Source organism: Lasioglossum baleicum, chromosome 9, assembly GCF_051020765.1.
Source record: "Lasioglossum baleicum chromosome 9, iyLasBale1, whole genome shotgun sequence".
NCBI lineage: Eukaryota > Metazoa > Arthropoda > Insecta > Hymenoptera > Halictidae > Lasioglossum > Lasioglossum baleicum.
In genome coordinates, this window is record NC_134937.1 from 6,714,144 (window position 1) to 6,729,190 (window position 15,047).

Genomic DNA, 15,047 nt, shown 5'->3' on the forward strand with positions numbered 1-15,047 from the left:
GACACTCGCATTCGCGTCCGCCCGCCCCGTCGAATATTTGATACACACGTCCGCCGCTTCAAACGTTTCGGTCAACTATTTTCCCACGACTTCTCATTGGGTATTCCAACAAAAATCTGAATATTTCAGTGTCGCGTGTACAGTGGGGCTCGCGTTTACAATGTCGAACTTTTAATTTTCCGGCGTGCAGGTTCGAAAAAAACGTGGTTCCCGTTGCCGCAGCGCGCGCACTCGGCAAACTTACAAATTCACCAGCAGAGTCTGGGTGCATCTGTGGCGACGCGTGTCCTTTGAAACTTGCAAAAATCGCTAAAAGCTCTGGCAACATCACAGAATTCATTTATGGAAACGAGTCAAAGCCGCGATCGAATTTTCGTCGGTGACGGTCGCGAGACGCGCGAGTCATGGTTATAAAAGGCGGGTTCGATCGAGTTTCGTGTTTACACCGTTCGCATAAGCCAATCGATTGCCGTGAAATGATAGCGATAAACGCCGGTGCATGACCTAAGAATTGGCGATCCTCCAACGGCTGCTCCAACTTCGTCGGTGAAACTGTGGAACACCTAACCTCCGATTTCGATGATTTTTGGATGCGTTATAGATCTCAAAATTTTCCGAGATATTCGCGAGAAACGCTCGGCACGACTACAATGAATTCTGCGTATACTTGTGCGTCTGTGGCACCGCATAATGTTGATGGTCGGTCGTCGGACGCTTCAGAAACAAAGGTAGAGCGAGCTTTAAGGTCCAGTGCACAAGTGCATATGCGAAACTGTGAAGAATATCTGTTATAACTAGACTGCGGAATTTTATGCAAAATGAAAATTGTTTGCGTCGTTTATAACGGACGGGAGCCACGCGGGAATTTCTTTTTTCCTTTAATCATTTTGTTGAGCTAGAAGTATCCACAGTAATCCAGACCTTGGAGCCCTGAAATTCTTTCAATTTATTTCCTGCTTTAAATTGCATCTACTTATTTTTTACCGTAAGTACATGAAATCCCCAGACTAGTTATAACTCGATTAAAACTGACTGTATTGGTCCGGGGTAGAATTTTTAATCCGGACACCTTTAAGCTCATTCGATCCCCGCCAGAATCGCCGGATACAGACTTGTCTCCCAGCCTGATCTGGCGATTCTGGTTTCGAACTTATCAATTGTTTTAACAGAAATGCATCTTCCTTATTGGTGCTGGAATACAATGAGTAATTTAATCATGTATATTAATTAATTAACTCAATCAATTCCTGTGTAGAATGATCGCCACATACACGCAAGTATAGACAGAATTTATGGTAGTGGTACCGACAGTTTTTGTCAACATTGCCTAACATGCAAAAGAAAATGTCGTTCAAAATTGGAAGGTAGATACGTAGATAACTGTTTTGCAGGTTCACACCTACTGGTTTCTGCTGTAATCTTGATCTCGAATTCCTCCGTACAGATTATGTTCCAAAGCGTGAAAATCACGGAGTTGCCTACAGCGGTGTTTCCATCGGCGATTGCGGAGGTCCGCATGGATGACATCTCGACCAAAGTGATCCGCAAGGACGCATTCTGCGCCATGAACATCTTCACCGTCACCATCAGCAACGCGTCCATACTGGAGATCGAGGCCGGCGCCTTCAGCGACAGAGCCCTAATCCAAAGCCTCGAGTTCGTCGACGTTAGACTGACAAGCATCGAGCGAGGAGCTTTCAGAGCTGGCCACGACAATCTCACCATTCAATACTCAAGGTACATTGTTATTCTTCATCTTACATGCTTCTTGTATTTCCCTACTTGCTCCTTTATTTCTTCGCATAATTTCCTCAATTCTGTTTTGGTCGTTAAATACTCTTCTTTTGATTACATTTTATTAAATAATTTTATCTTTCGCCTGCTGCATTCTTTATCCCACGAAAATTTAAAATCGATCTCTTTGTTCTTTGTACGTTCAATTTGAGTTGTTCTCCTTCTCTTCTTGTGTTTTCTTGCAATCGAACTTCGTTAGAAGAAAGTTCAGAGTTACATCTTTCATTGATGTCTGTAATTGTCAAATTACAGTTACGATTGTATGATTTATCAAGTCCAGTATAAAACGTAATTTTATACTTTCTTGTTCTATAAATGGTTCTGTCGTATTCTACGTGTACTACACGTACCAATCAATTACAATTTTATTTTCTTATACAAACTACAAGGACGTATTTATTGGTTATATTTTTCGTTATATTTATTATTATTATTATTATAGAGGAATTAATTGAGATTTCGATTGACTTTTATTGTGGCATACGCACGACTAAATCAATGTATTTAATAATTTCTTGAATGATTTATATGTCATGTATGATTTTATTCAAACTAACAAGTTACAAATTGTTCTTTAAAATAAATGGAAATGTTGTCATACATGGTTGAAAAATATCTGATCCCTTGGTACGTTTGTACTGTGTTTGTATTTTTGGTTAAACAAATATAAACAAATATTTGAGTTTTTGTACTATTCGTATTTGCAAACGTGGCAGAAAGTAATGGAATAATAACAATGCTAAAAATACATGCTGCGTGGTGTATCCCTTAGTTTTTTCACTAGACCAACATCGCCATGAAACTATGTCAAATATTTTTAAACGACAATATTTTTGTCTCGGAAAACATTGCACATGAAGAAATTCCAAATGGAGTTTGCGAAGCAGACATGAAAATATAATATAGGGGAATTGTGATAATTAAGATCGAGCTTACATTGATGAAATTACTGTTCATAGAATATGTTGTGTTTATTCGTTAATGGCTCAAATTGAAAACCCGTCACCCTAATCTGTGTACTGCTTATCATAGCATATTGTCGAGAATTTACCGGATGTGATAGTAAACGGTTAATGGCGCGTCGAGTTATACCTCAATAGCGCCATAGAGTGGTCCGGATCGAGAAATCCAGTGACATTTTGTTAGAACTTTTGAATTATTAGAGACATCGCAATAAAATTTTCACTAAAAATATTTAAAAAATAGTCATCTTTTAATTATAGGTAGTGAAATATTTCTTGCAATTGTTAAACGATATTTTTAAATTAATTCACATTGATATTTTTTATTAATTTAGTATTTTTTACTTTCCTAATGTGTATTTTATATTTATGCTTCATACGTTATATCGTTTTATGGAATACGTAAAATATAAATTCGGGAAGAAAGACATCAAATTGTTTATTCGAGTTTTGAAATTTGAATATTTCTATACTAATATATATAGTAAATTTATACAAAAGAAATGACAATGACAAATGTTAACACTTCAGTTTTCTTTAAGAGAACAAATTATTTCGATTTTTTGTGGAATTTTGATGATTATCAGATCGATTATATTAATGTATTACTCTTTAATTATTTCGAAAAATTGATCCAATCGTAAGTTTGCAGACAATTTCAGAAAATGTTCTATTCTCAAAATAAGTCTTTTCATTTTTCAATATTCCTCATTATTTAGAGTTACAATTTCTATTTCATGCTAATATTATTGTTCCCACCTCATAAGATGACAGATTGCGTTTATAAAATGTTATATATGTAATGTTGCAACCATCCATAATAACGTAACTTCCAGATTTCTTTCAAAAAGTTCCCAGAGTTCCTACCATTCTTCGATCACCAAAATAGACAGACTCCTAACTCCTTCGCTTCCAACCACTATGGACTAAAGCAGCTTCAAAAATTCAATTTCGCAGACTGTCTGAAGTAGAGACTGGAGCCATTGACATCTCTGCAGCGACAGTCAGCTTCAACAACAACGAGTTCCAGAACCTGCACCAGGGCGCGATCGTCCTCCATCAATGGAACCACATAGCGATCGACTACAATCTCTTCATGGATCTCGAAACCGACGCGATCACAGCGGAAGTGGACGCTACATCAGCTCCGAACTTCGAATTTTCGTTCACAGGGAACCAAATACACAAGGCGCGGCCCGGTTCCCTGAAATTCGCCGCGATCTCTCAGCGCGTGAACACGGCTCGCGTGGGCAACAACTACTTTAAAGAAAAGTGCAACTGCAACCTGGAGAAATGGATCCGCGAGGTGACAGGCAAGAACAGCTCAGTCTCGTGGATGATGGACTCGAGCTACTGCGTGGTGGACCAACTGTTGGATAGGTGTTTCAACTTGCCGCAGGGGTACATGCCGATGAGAAACTTCTCGAAGATAATCTGTATGCCAGGGGACCACATATACTGTGAGAAGCCATCAGCTAAGCCAGAACCGAGCGTCAGCCCGCCCAGCGTTGGTCCTCACGTCTATCCAAGACACAAGGGCTACTTCGACCTGGAGATGAGCGACTCGGAGCAGTTGCAGCGAGAAAAGAGAATCATCGTGGTGGTCTGTATGGTGGCAGTGATCATCGTGCTCGTCGTGATCCTCGTGTCCGGCATGCTCTACATGCGTCGAAACGGAGTGTGTCCGAAATTAACATCCGGTCACCTGATGAACCTCACCAGCTGGTTATCTCCTAGCAGTGGTATGACGGCCGCGACGTCCGCCAGGTCGATATCCAGGTTGAGTGTGCACGAGTACGCCGGTCTTCAGCCCGAGACAAGGATTCTAGAGGTGGAAACGCAGCCGGAGGCTACGGAGGATGAAGAAGAGGAGGCTGAAGGACTGTATCCGTACACTGAGAACAAAGCCACGCAGACTTTGCCAGAGGAGCTGACGGAGGAGTACCTGAGGGATCTCAGAGAGAGGCTGAACGATCCTGATAATTACAACCAAGCGAGAGACATGATCGAACATCTGTACGATCTGATCAAGGTGGAGGAAAGTTGTAATAACAACAACGACAGGCAGCCGAGGGGCAGAGAGGAGAACGCGTACGACGTGATCATACCGAAGCAGAGGAAGAGGGGTCCTCCGAAGCTTTGCGTCAGTGTTGGTACTAGAACACCATCCTTGGAGAAGTTGCTACCAACTGGTGTACAACCTAGACCACCTTTGACAGAGTACACGGAGCCCAGAGACCAAAGAGCTCCCGAGCAAAATCATTTATACGCGGAGCTGCCTGGCGATGAGACGGTACCAAGCACCAGCAGACTGTCTCAGCCTATCCTAGCCACCCTGGCAGGCAGAGCTCCGCAACCTCTGCCACCGGATGTCGTCAATGATCATCTAATCAGCGTCCATACAAGCCCAGCGTACAATAATTCGAAGACTGAGAATCATAGGCCCCCGGACAGCCCCAAGTTCGAGTCGAATCGAAACCAAGGAAGACCCATGAGCTTCTTGAAAGCGTTAGGCGAGAGTATACTTGGAGGAGCCAAGACGGGCAACAACAAGAGGCCTAACTCGCTGCTCTGCGAGTACGCGGAACCTTCTGACGCGACTGCTCATCTTTACTCGGAGCTACCTGAACCCCAAACCTCGACCCCAGCCAGCAAGATGGCGAACAGGCCGCTGCCCACCAAACCCGACCAAGATTCCGTAAACGTGGCGAGGGCATAACGACGCCCGTCGTCGATTGTCTGTGATATAAGTGTGTTTGCGCGCGCTCGAAAAACGCGAAAAACGGACCGAAGAGATCGTATTCTCGCCAATCTTTCCTGGACCCGTGCTCGGCCGGGTGCGTACTGCCGTGGATGAATTATTTGTTGCTCGAGGAGACCTTGCTCGGTTGTTACGGGACTATTTTGTAAGCTTTGTATAAAGATAGGGAAATTATCGCGGAGTCTCTTGCGTCCTCTTCCGGAGGAGTAACGAGTGGACGGCAACAACGAAGTTTTTATTTAAACGGCTGGTACGGCAACGATATCGGCGGATATGTATCATAGATTTCTATATATTTGCTTCGTCAGGTATTATTAAAGGAGTATTTCACGTGCTTCGTCTCTCTGTTTCATTCGATCCCCGGAACCGCCAATTACGAACTCCCTTCATCCCTCTCTGCCCAAGGCCGCAAGGAATTACGCGGTTGCGATACCCAACCGCGATCACTGGCTGGCTGGCTCCAGCTCCCTCGGAACTGCAATACCCTCGACGCTGGATCAGAAATTAATCTGGGACGAAACGGCGCCGGATAATCTACGGAAACGAGCATTGTCTCGGATGGTATCGGCTCCGGTCTTTTAAGGTTCTTGCGGGAGGTGACCTAGCTCTTCGGCGCGCCTAGGTGTTTTGGAAGGCCGGGGAAAATGGAACGGCGACTTTATCTTCGACCCAGAAAATTCGTTTGCGTTTTAACGAGCCACCCTCCTGCCTCGCTGTTTCACTTAGCCCACGGGTAGCCAAATTGGTCTTTCGAGGAGACACCAAGGCAAAGATTCTGCTACACCGGGCAAGTTTAAGAGACTGGTTTCCTTGCTGAACATTCCTGCTCCGACAAGCCTGACCGTCTTGCAGAGAGCGTCTGATTTAGGATTCGTTGGGGTGGTTTTCAGTGAAATACGTGGTCAGAAATTGCATGTTGCACTTGAGGTCCTTGACGTTGGTTCTATGGATGGCTGAAGTAAGTACCTTATGTTGATTTCAGTTTTATCGCGTATGTATATCTGAACAAATGAATTTATCGAATAAATTCCAGTGTGTCTTTCTACCCTTAATTACCCTTAACTACCCTTAAATTAGAGAATTTAGTGTTTCTAAGTGAATTGCTCTTTCTCCATCTTAACATTATTTTATTCAAATGAACTAGCAACGTAGTAAAAATTAAAAATATATATTCCTTAGTTTCATTTCTGATTGGATCTATCAGTCTTCTGTAATCTATCTGTAGTCTTTCAATCGAATATAATAAAATAAGAAGTATCATCATTCATTGGACACAAGTCAGAGTGCACATTTACAATGAAAATTAAATTCCTTTTTTCGCAAACAAATAACGTTAAACTGACTTTGGTGATCGGAGATACAAAAAAACTTTAAAGAGTAAGCTGTGAAATAAAAAATAAGAACGGTTCCTTAAAATATAGACATGAGATATAGATATACAATATATGAATATACGTGTATAGAAATGAGTTAAAATAATCCGTGAACATGGAGGAAAAATGAAATCATAATTTTTTAGAAACTATAAGAAAGAACAGGAAGACGAACAATAAAGAAATACCGGATATGTATTAAGACATGCACTATAAAGTAGTCATAACAATAATTAATTATTTATTTACGGATGGCGTAAACCTAGTTAAGTCATAACAATATTTCACAAAAAGTTCAATGACATTAAGGAAAGATACCCTAAGAATAAGAGTCTTTGTCTATCCCACGTATTTGCAACCGAATAATTTAATTATTGTAATAACAAAAGATCGGCATATACTTTCCCAGAACTGAAGATTGTAACATAGGATTCACCCAAGGAAAGCATTTCCAATATTTTAAGAACTCCTTGTCCACAAGTGATTAAAATAAGGATTCACCTTCGCACATCAAACGCAGAGTTAACCTTGCAAGGTCCTCGAAGATTCGATCCCAAGTGTCCACACAGTTTCATTAAATTCCCATCATCCTTATTTTCTTGGGTGCACTCTAGACCTCGAGACACCTTATCTCGTGGAAATTTATAATTCCAGAGATGCTCCCGTCTGGAGGATCTCCAGCGTTCCTGCCGGTCGAGAGACCGTCGGTTTGAGTTCAAGGGTCGACATGGATATTTTTTCTCGTTCCACGCGTGGTGCAGTGGTGCTCACGCCAAAGAGAAAAAGATAGAGAGTGAGAGAGAGAGAGCTTGTACGTCTGATCTTCGCGAAGAAAACGGTGTTGGTTCGGTTCGGTCGACACCGAAGTCCCCCGAAAAGATATTCTTAATCTCTTTCGTTCTCTGGGCGTAGTCGGTGTATATCCGCGGCGAGACCAAACTATTCCACGAAGAATGTAAGAGGAGCAAATAGAGGCGGCTAGCTGGGGCGGGCTGCGATGCAGCTGTTGATGTTCAAACGGCTGTTGCCTTTTCTCGCTCTCTCGCTCTTCCCGCCGATCCCCGGTGAAAAGCAGAAAAGTTCCGGCGAAAAAGGAAATAACGCGAGGAAAAAGGTCGCGGGGGAACGACGAAAAAACATTGGATACCGCGGGAACGCAAGGAGCCGCGAAATGAATTTATCACCGCAGCTGAACTCCCATCGCCGATAGTATTTAACGTGTTGCTACAATCGGACTGCCGACCTTTGTGTAAATATGGATTTTCGGAGACTAATTTATAGAAATTGGAATGGTAACCTGGTTTAGCTCAATGTGATTTTTATCATGGTTTTTACCAAAAGGAGACAAACGATTTTTAACCTTTGCACTCCTAACAGTTGATCTAGAATATTTTCGTTATACGTGTATAATCTTTTTCATTTTATCCATGTAAAATGGAGTGCACGTTGTACCACACGTGAACGTTTCGCCATTTTTAAATACAAAGATATTTTGTAATATAATCATTGTTTTCAGAGTACAGTAATTTTTTTATGGTGCCTCAGACGGGACAGTCGAGTGCAAATGATTAAACATACAGGATATAGATCAAGGATATATGAAGGTCAACATATTTTTAGGCTCCATTGATTCGTGGTACAAAAGGTAGGTCTTTAATAATATATCTTTAACAATATTTCTCCCTCTATATCATGCATCTTTTGTACAGATCGTTTTTTTCGTATTAAGGTGGAGTGGGGTAAGTCCGTCTACGGGGCAAGTCCGCGTTAATTGGTTATTTTTATTATAATATGAACGAAATTTCTCTAGCTTGTATTCATTAATGTAGTATAAGTTAGTATGGACTATTCTACATAGATGTCGCCCAAGAATAAAGGTGTTTTCCTCGCTTAAATCAACCAATGCCAAACAATCACGTGCGAGGTACACGTACAACTTTGAGGTTACCCTGAACGTGCAATAAGTTACGTGCAATAATTTACAAGTTATTAATATATTCTGTGTTATTATTTTAGGTAAGTACAACAAATATTGATGTAGGTTTACATTAAATAAACCGTTTTTATTGTATTTTTTTTTTTTAATTTATTGAGAAAAACACTAAGATGCTCTTGCCCCGTAAATATTACTGCACGGGGCAAGTGCGTACTGTATGGGTAACTATAAAACTAAACAATATATTTAATGCAATAAATAATTCTTTTCTTGTAAAGTTCATGGTCGTGCGGGACCATTTCCGTTAAGAACAATTGTCACTCCATCCCCGATACATACTATGTAACACAATTTTCGTTCTGGAATTCCAATAATACCAAAGGAAGCTATATGCGAGGGAAATATTCCCGAGGAAATACACGAAATCGGCCGGCGTGGAAATCACGAGAAGCTGCTTCGATATTGAACGGACCGCCATTAGGAAAAATGTAGCGCGAAAACGCTTTAGCCAACACGGCCACCGGAAATCCAGCATAGCCGAGGAAACAAACGTGATATTTCTTCCACGACCAATCCCCTCTGTGTCGTATAGTATGATTTTTCGCATTTGTTGGCATCGACTTACACGAACCGTTCAACCCACGTCGTAGATATCGTAAGGATTCCTTGCAATCTTCTATTTTTCATCGATTGAGATTAAAACACCAGCACAAGACTCGTAAGGTTCAATACAAATCTCAAAGATCACAAGTATCATCAGCAGACTGCGGATCTTCATGCAAAATACAAATTTTCTACCTAAAGTGCAACAAACTGGAGTAAAAAAGAAATTGATTTTCTTTCTTAATATGATATCAACAGATTTAAATTACTTAAATTACATACATTGTAGACGAATTTTAAGAAGATGCAATAAAATATGATAGAATCTTATTTTCCGCGGTAGTAGCCTTTCTAGATCTGAAACCAATTAAAATCGTTCTAAATTCTGTTATATTTTATATCCTAGCATTTTTTGAAGATTTTCAAAAGCCATAATTGCATAAAGACCTGCAGTCTATACATAAAGTAACGGCGCTTACTGGAAGGGCACAGTAGGCGCTATGGTGGGGATGGTTTTGCCTCAATTGACCGAACGTGCCCGCCACTGATCTACAAGGACGCAGAGACAGAATTTACAAGATCGTTGGACAACTGAAATTTCGGAGTCCTCGAAACAACCGAGACCATTGGAAATCTCGAAACATACGTTAACCATGATACGATTAAAACCTTTGAGGTCCTTCAGACCACCCCTACAATCCTTGAAACCCCAAAGAAAACCACAGGATCTCCGGGTCTTTTGAGAAACTGTAGCTCGCTGTCATCGAGACATTTACAAGCTACTAAATATGAATGTTGCTCACTTTTAAGTAGAAATGAAATGTTACCAATCATGTTGTCAATTATATTGAAGTGACACAATTCTTTGTCCATTTCTAAACGTTAATTTTTGTTCCAATGTATTTAAATGAACCAAATTTCATTAAATCTCGTTGATATTGAATTAATTTGGTTTTGTGTGACTCCTCAGGATAAAAGGATCCATGTTTAGGCGGCAGTATCAGCCGTTTCGTTTTTCCTCTTTACGAGAATGTATTTGTATCTATTTGTATCATTTAAAAAGCGTGGGAGAATAGCATAGTAGAAGGGAAAGATAGAGTGGGGAACAGGTCTTAATCTAGCGACTTTGGAGATTAATGACAATCTTCTTCTCCACTCCGCTTTAACCCTTTCCACTCGGAGCTATTTTAACTGGAAAATTAAACATTTCTTCCGACCTAGAATATTTCCATTCTCTAAGATTTTTTTGAAATTGATATAATCTCTATCAACTGAGAACAGCTGAACGTAGAAAGCTAGAGTTTGAGCCATTAGACGCAGCGTTTCTTCGGGAAGGTTTAGGAGAAATCCGCATTCGAAAAAGTCCATTCGTTCAAAAGTTGTGACGTCATTAGTGACCAAAGACGACTTTTTCGCCCTCTTTTGGGCACGTTTCTGCTTTTAACTTTTGGATTTGTTACTGCACATGGACGAAGTCGCGGGGACAGCTAGTTCTGTATCAGTTTTCTCAGATACCTTCGACAGTAACATTTAACAAGCACAAATTATTTTGTAAATAAAATTATTGGTCAAAAGAGACACCATTGCAACCAACACACTCTGTCAATGAGTTACAAGTTTCTTTACAAGTTTATTACGGAAAAAATTGAATTTCTTGGCTGCCCTCTGTAAACGAAAAAGTAGGACTTTTGATCGATCTTTCATCTAGCGTTTTCGACTACTGCAAAAACCCCATTTTTGTATTATCGAGAAATGAGAACGCGAATCCCGCACCCTTGCAATCCCGGAAACGAGTTTACTCCCTTAAATGACGTAATTTGTCCGTAACTTTACCCTGGCCTATGCTCGGGGGCCCGTGTGCCTATGCCCGTCATAAGGCTCGCTGAACAGCGCTGTTCCGAGACAATATCCGCGGATATTATTAGCTGACGCGTCGCTGAGTATATCAGATCCCGTCCAATTACAACGTTCCGATATATTATATCCCACGTAAGCTGTTTTCGCAGACTACCGGCACCACCACGAGATGGAAAACGCGTTTACGGTCTAAGCCAGGACTTAATATAAGCCGTTGACCGACTTCGCTAGTGATTTCGCTGCTCCGATAAGCTGATCGTGCCAGCGGGAGACGTCCACCGGCGATCCTCGATCGATTTTACTACTATCCCACCGCAGATTAGGTCAGGGACCACAGAAACGGGTTAGAGTACGTATGGGCGACGGTAGCACGGCCCTATCCGAGTGATGAGATGATTGCCCTGCTAATGAAACCTGATAGAGAAGCTCGCTCCGACTGCCTTGTTGCGGATTATTCTGTCGCGGAACGCAATGGATCATGCCGGTGATACCGTACACTTCCGTTTACCATGAGACTCGATATAGACGCGGCCAGATGACACAGTCTCTCACGACTCGACGCACACGGTGCCCGAAAAACACCGGTGCATAAAGTACGGTAGAGGTAGTTCCACTCTCGATACTAGTACGCGAGTCTCGCCAGTTGCGTTCAGTCATCGCGCGGTGGGGATGGTTGCCTAGTTGTGAGAAGCACGCGACAGTAAGAGAAGCGAGGATCCAATATAGTAGCGGCATAGTAGAAGTGGGAGATTTCATACAGCTCATTGACTACCTCCATCGTTGCAAGAACTTTAATGCGTGCAGACTTTTTGTGCAACTACCGAGGTTTTACTGTACTATTCGAACTCGACTGAACCTTACAGTTGCCCCACAAGTTTTTGGTACTTAGTACACGCCATTCTATTCGTTTCAACGTCCTGAATACGAATATGACTTTCGTTTTTAGCGAAAATCGTAAGTTTCGTCTCGCGGAGAACTTTTTTCTGTGACACAGGCGCTAGCAGAAATTTAGATCATTCTTCTCCGAAATGCTTCTTTGGAATTGCGAGTTACGAAGATTTTATATCATAAATTTAGCTACGGCGCGGACAGAGCGTCTCGTGAAAGGTTCGATGTAATCGGTATTATCATTTCAGGCTTTATGGATAAGCGAAATGTTACAAGGTACAGCACCAGGTGACACCGACCTGATCGACGAACGACGAAACTTTCCGGTCGAATTTCTACCTCGGCCTGGTCACATACCGGGTGGCGCGTCCTTAATATCCACCGAGTGTTCCTTACGAGTCGATGTGTGTCACGTGTCGCCAAGATATTAGATCGCCGATCTAATGGACTTTTAAGCCAGAGGATCTCTCTATATAGGTGTACGTGTATCGCCTGAAATTCTGCCTCGTTCCCAGTGGCAATCTTTTCGTTTTAAGCTGAGCGCGTGTATCGGTGGAAACTCGATTAAATGATAAAGTTGTACACAATTGGTGAGATCATTGTTTTCACTATTTTCGTTTCAGTTTTTTTATTTAGCAACAGGGTGTCGCTGAGTTTTATAACTGATTGAAGTAAATGTTATTCAGTTTAATGAGAGGTATCACAATAACAAATATACCAATACTACTTCTCATTTTTAAAAAACTCTTGGGGTTCCTCTATCTCCCCCAAAAGTTACCCCCAAAAATTTAGTAAACCATTTAATTAAAATAAAAATGGATGTCTTCCTTAGATTCTGATAATGAGAAAACAGTTTGTAACACTACTGTAATAGATGCTAGAATATTAACTCTCCTTCACCATTTAATTAAAATAAAAATGGAGTCGATATCTTCCTTAGATTCTGAGAAAACCGTTTGTAACACTGTAGTTGGTACACCCTGTATAGTCATTGGTCATGTATGGATAGTTGAGATTTTAATCGAAGTTGTCCTTTTTTATTTTCAATATGAAAGGAGTGACAATTTTTTGAAGACACTTGTGTTTTTCACGTTTAAAAATTGTTGCTTCTCGTTGAAGTCTCGTGGATTAAAATTTCCGCAATTATCTAATATTTGCCCAATAAAGAGTGAAATGAGAAATAGTGGTAAACGTTTCCAAAGAAGCCCGTTCGCCATTCGTGGAAGGTTTCCTCGTTGGCTTCGACGATTCCACCCACGGTCGGCGAAATGACGAAACGTTTGCCAGTCACGTGTTGACGATCTCCAGGCAGTCTAAGTGCAGAGTAAAAGAAAGAATGGCGAGACCGAGAAACAGGATGTCGCCGCGGCGAACGCGTTTATACGCGAAGCAAGTGCGAAAACCTCGGCCCGCGATAATTATAAATATGAACCAGAAAACGATGTTCGTTCGGCCCGCTCCAGAATTCCAAAAATAATACGAACTCTCGATCTGTTCGTTTCCATGTTTCTATCGGAAAACTGCAATCGCAACGAGCTCTGACATTTAAGCGAATCTCTCAATTAGCACTTTTGTACACTAGATCTCTGTATGACAAAAATTTGTTTAAAAATGTGTACATATGTATGTATTTTATGTGGTAGTAAATGTACTGTCCCGAGCAGAATAATTTTTCGGTACTGCTTCCCAAAATACATTTTTGAAACAATTTTATCGATCGTATTATACGAGGGTCTTTTATATAGTAACAATTTGATATTTTTGGTGAGCAATGGCTTCATTGTTGACCTATATTTCTGGCAAAAACACCCCCCCCCCATTTATTTCAATCCTGTGGTATTTAATTATGGTCGCTGTATTATATTTTCATTAGATCGCGAATATTTTGGGCATCTCTCGCCAGGAACATTGCAGTTCGTTTTAATTTCACAAAATTTAATCCTGGTTGAGGTAAATCAAGTAATTCGAGAAGTTTTGCAAAGGTATAAAAATAAAAATTCTCAAAATATGTTTAGTTCGTATTTATAATTTAATAGAAATGTTTCTTCGAGTTCTGTATATTCGGGTGCAATAACATGTTCCAATTTTAACCATTTAATTTTGACTCATTGTAACCGTGATTCAATAGAAGCCCTTTAATGAACTAATTCTTCTAACATCTAAAAAAAACCTCAAGTCGTTTGGTCCAATTTTAAAAAAGTTATTTGTTTTTGAGGGGTGCCTAATTTTGTTCGCGACTGTGAATGCATTGTCGGTAGAAGCTAGAAGATTTTCCTTTCGGAGAATAAAAGCTAATTGAATTGTTGGCTGGAAAAACATTGGGTGATATAAAGTGCAAATTTTACAGGAGAGTAGGACGTGATGAAAGCACAACAAAAGCTAATATAGATCTTAAGGAAATCTCACATCCAACGTTGCTCCTGCCCCTAATTCAATTGTCACTTTCCGAGGATTTGATTCCACCAAATTGATATAAATACAATTGACTCGGGCTCAGTATGGCCTACTTAAGTGAGGCAGAGTTAATCGGGAAATCTGAATCACCCTGTATCGACAAAGAGGCGAATTCCTTTATTACGACTCATTGCCGGGGTCTCGAGTACTTTGCAGACGGCGTATCGGCTGGAGCAACTCGTGGCCCTGCTTTCTCTCTCTCTTTCTCACACACACACGCTTCACCATTGAAATCTAAATATACACCATTATATTAATAGCGTATGGTGCGGCGATGGCAGAAGGGCCGTTTCATACGCCCGCGATGCACCGAAGATGCTTTCGGCCGAATGCAGAAAACCGCATTCTGCTGGCGCTACGCGGGTCTCCCGTTTCCAGGACGTGCCTCGCCGGCTGGAAAATGCGTCGGGAGTTGCTTA

At 41.2% G+C, this 15,047-nt stretch overlaps 2 protein-coding genes across 16 annotated transcripts in view; one reads left to right on the plus strand and one right to left on the minus strand.

Annotated features, from left to right (window-relative positions):
- Window positions 1–5,851, plus strand: part of LOC143212417 (uncharacterized) — a 48,923-nt gene extending 43,072 nt beyond the window's left edge. The window contains exons 3-4 of the mRNA XM_076431239.1: window positions 1,445–1,737; window positions 3,714–5,851. Of these exons, the coding sequence (XP_076287354.1) occupies window positions 1,445–1,737; window positions 3,714–5,475 (2,055 nt within the window). The 3' untranslated portion in view covers window positions 5,476–5,851. The remainder of the gene's footprint in view (window positions 1–1,444; window positions 1,738–3,713) is intronic.
- Window positions 1–15,047, minus strand: part of Hiw (MYC binding protein highwire) — a 525,671-nt gene that overhangs the window by 62,679 nt on the left and 447,945 nt on the right. The gene's annotated exons all lie outside the window — the stretch shown is intronic.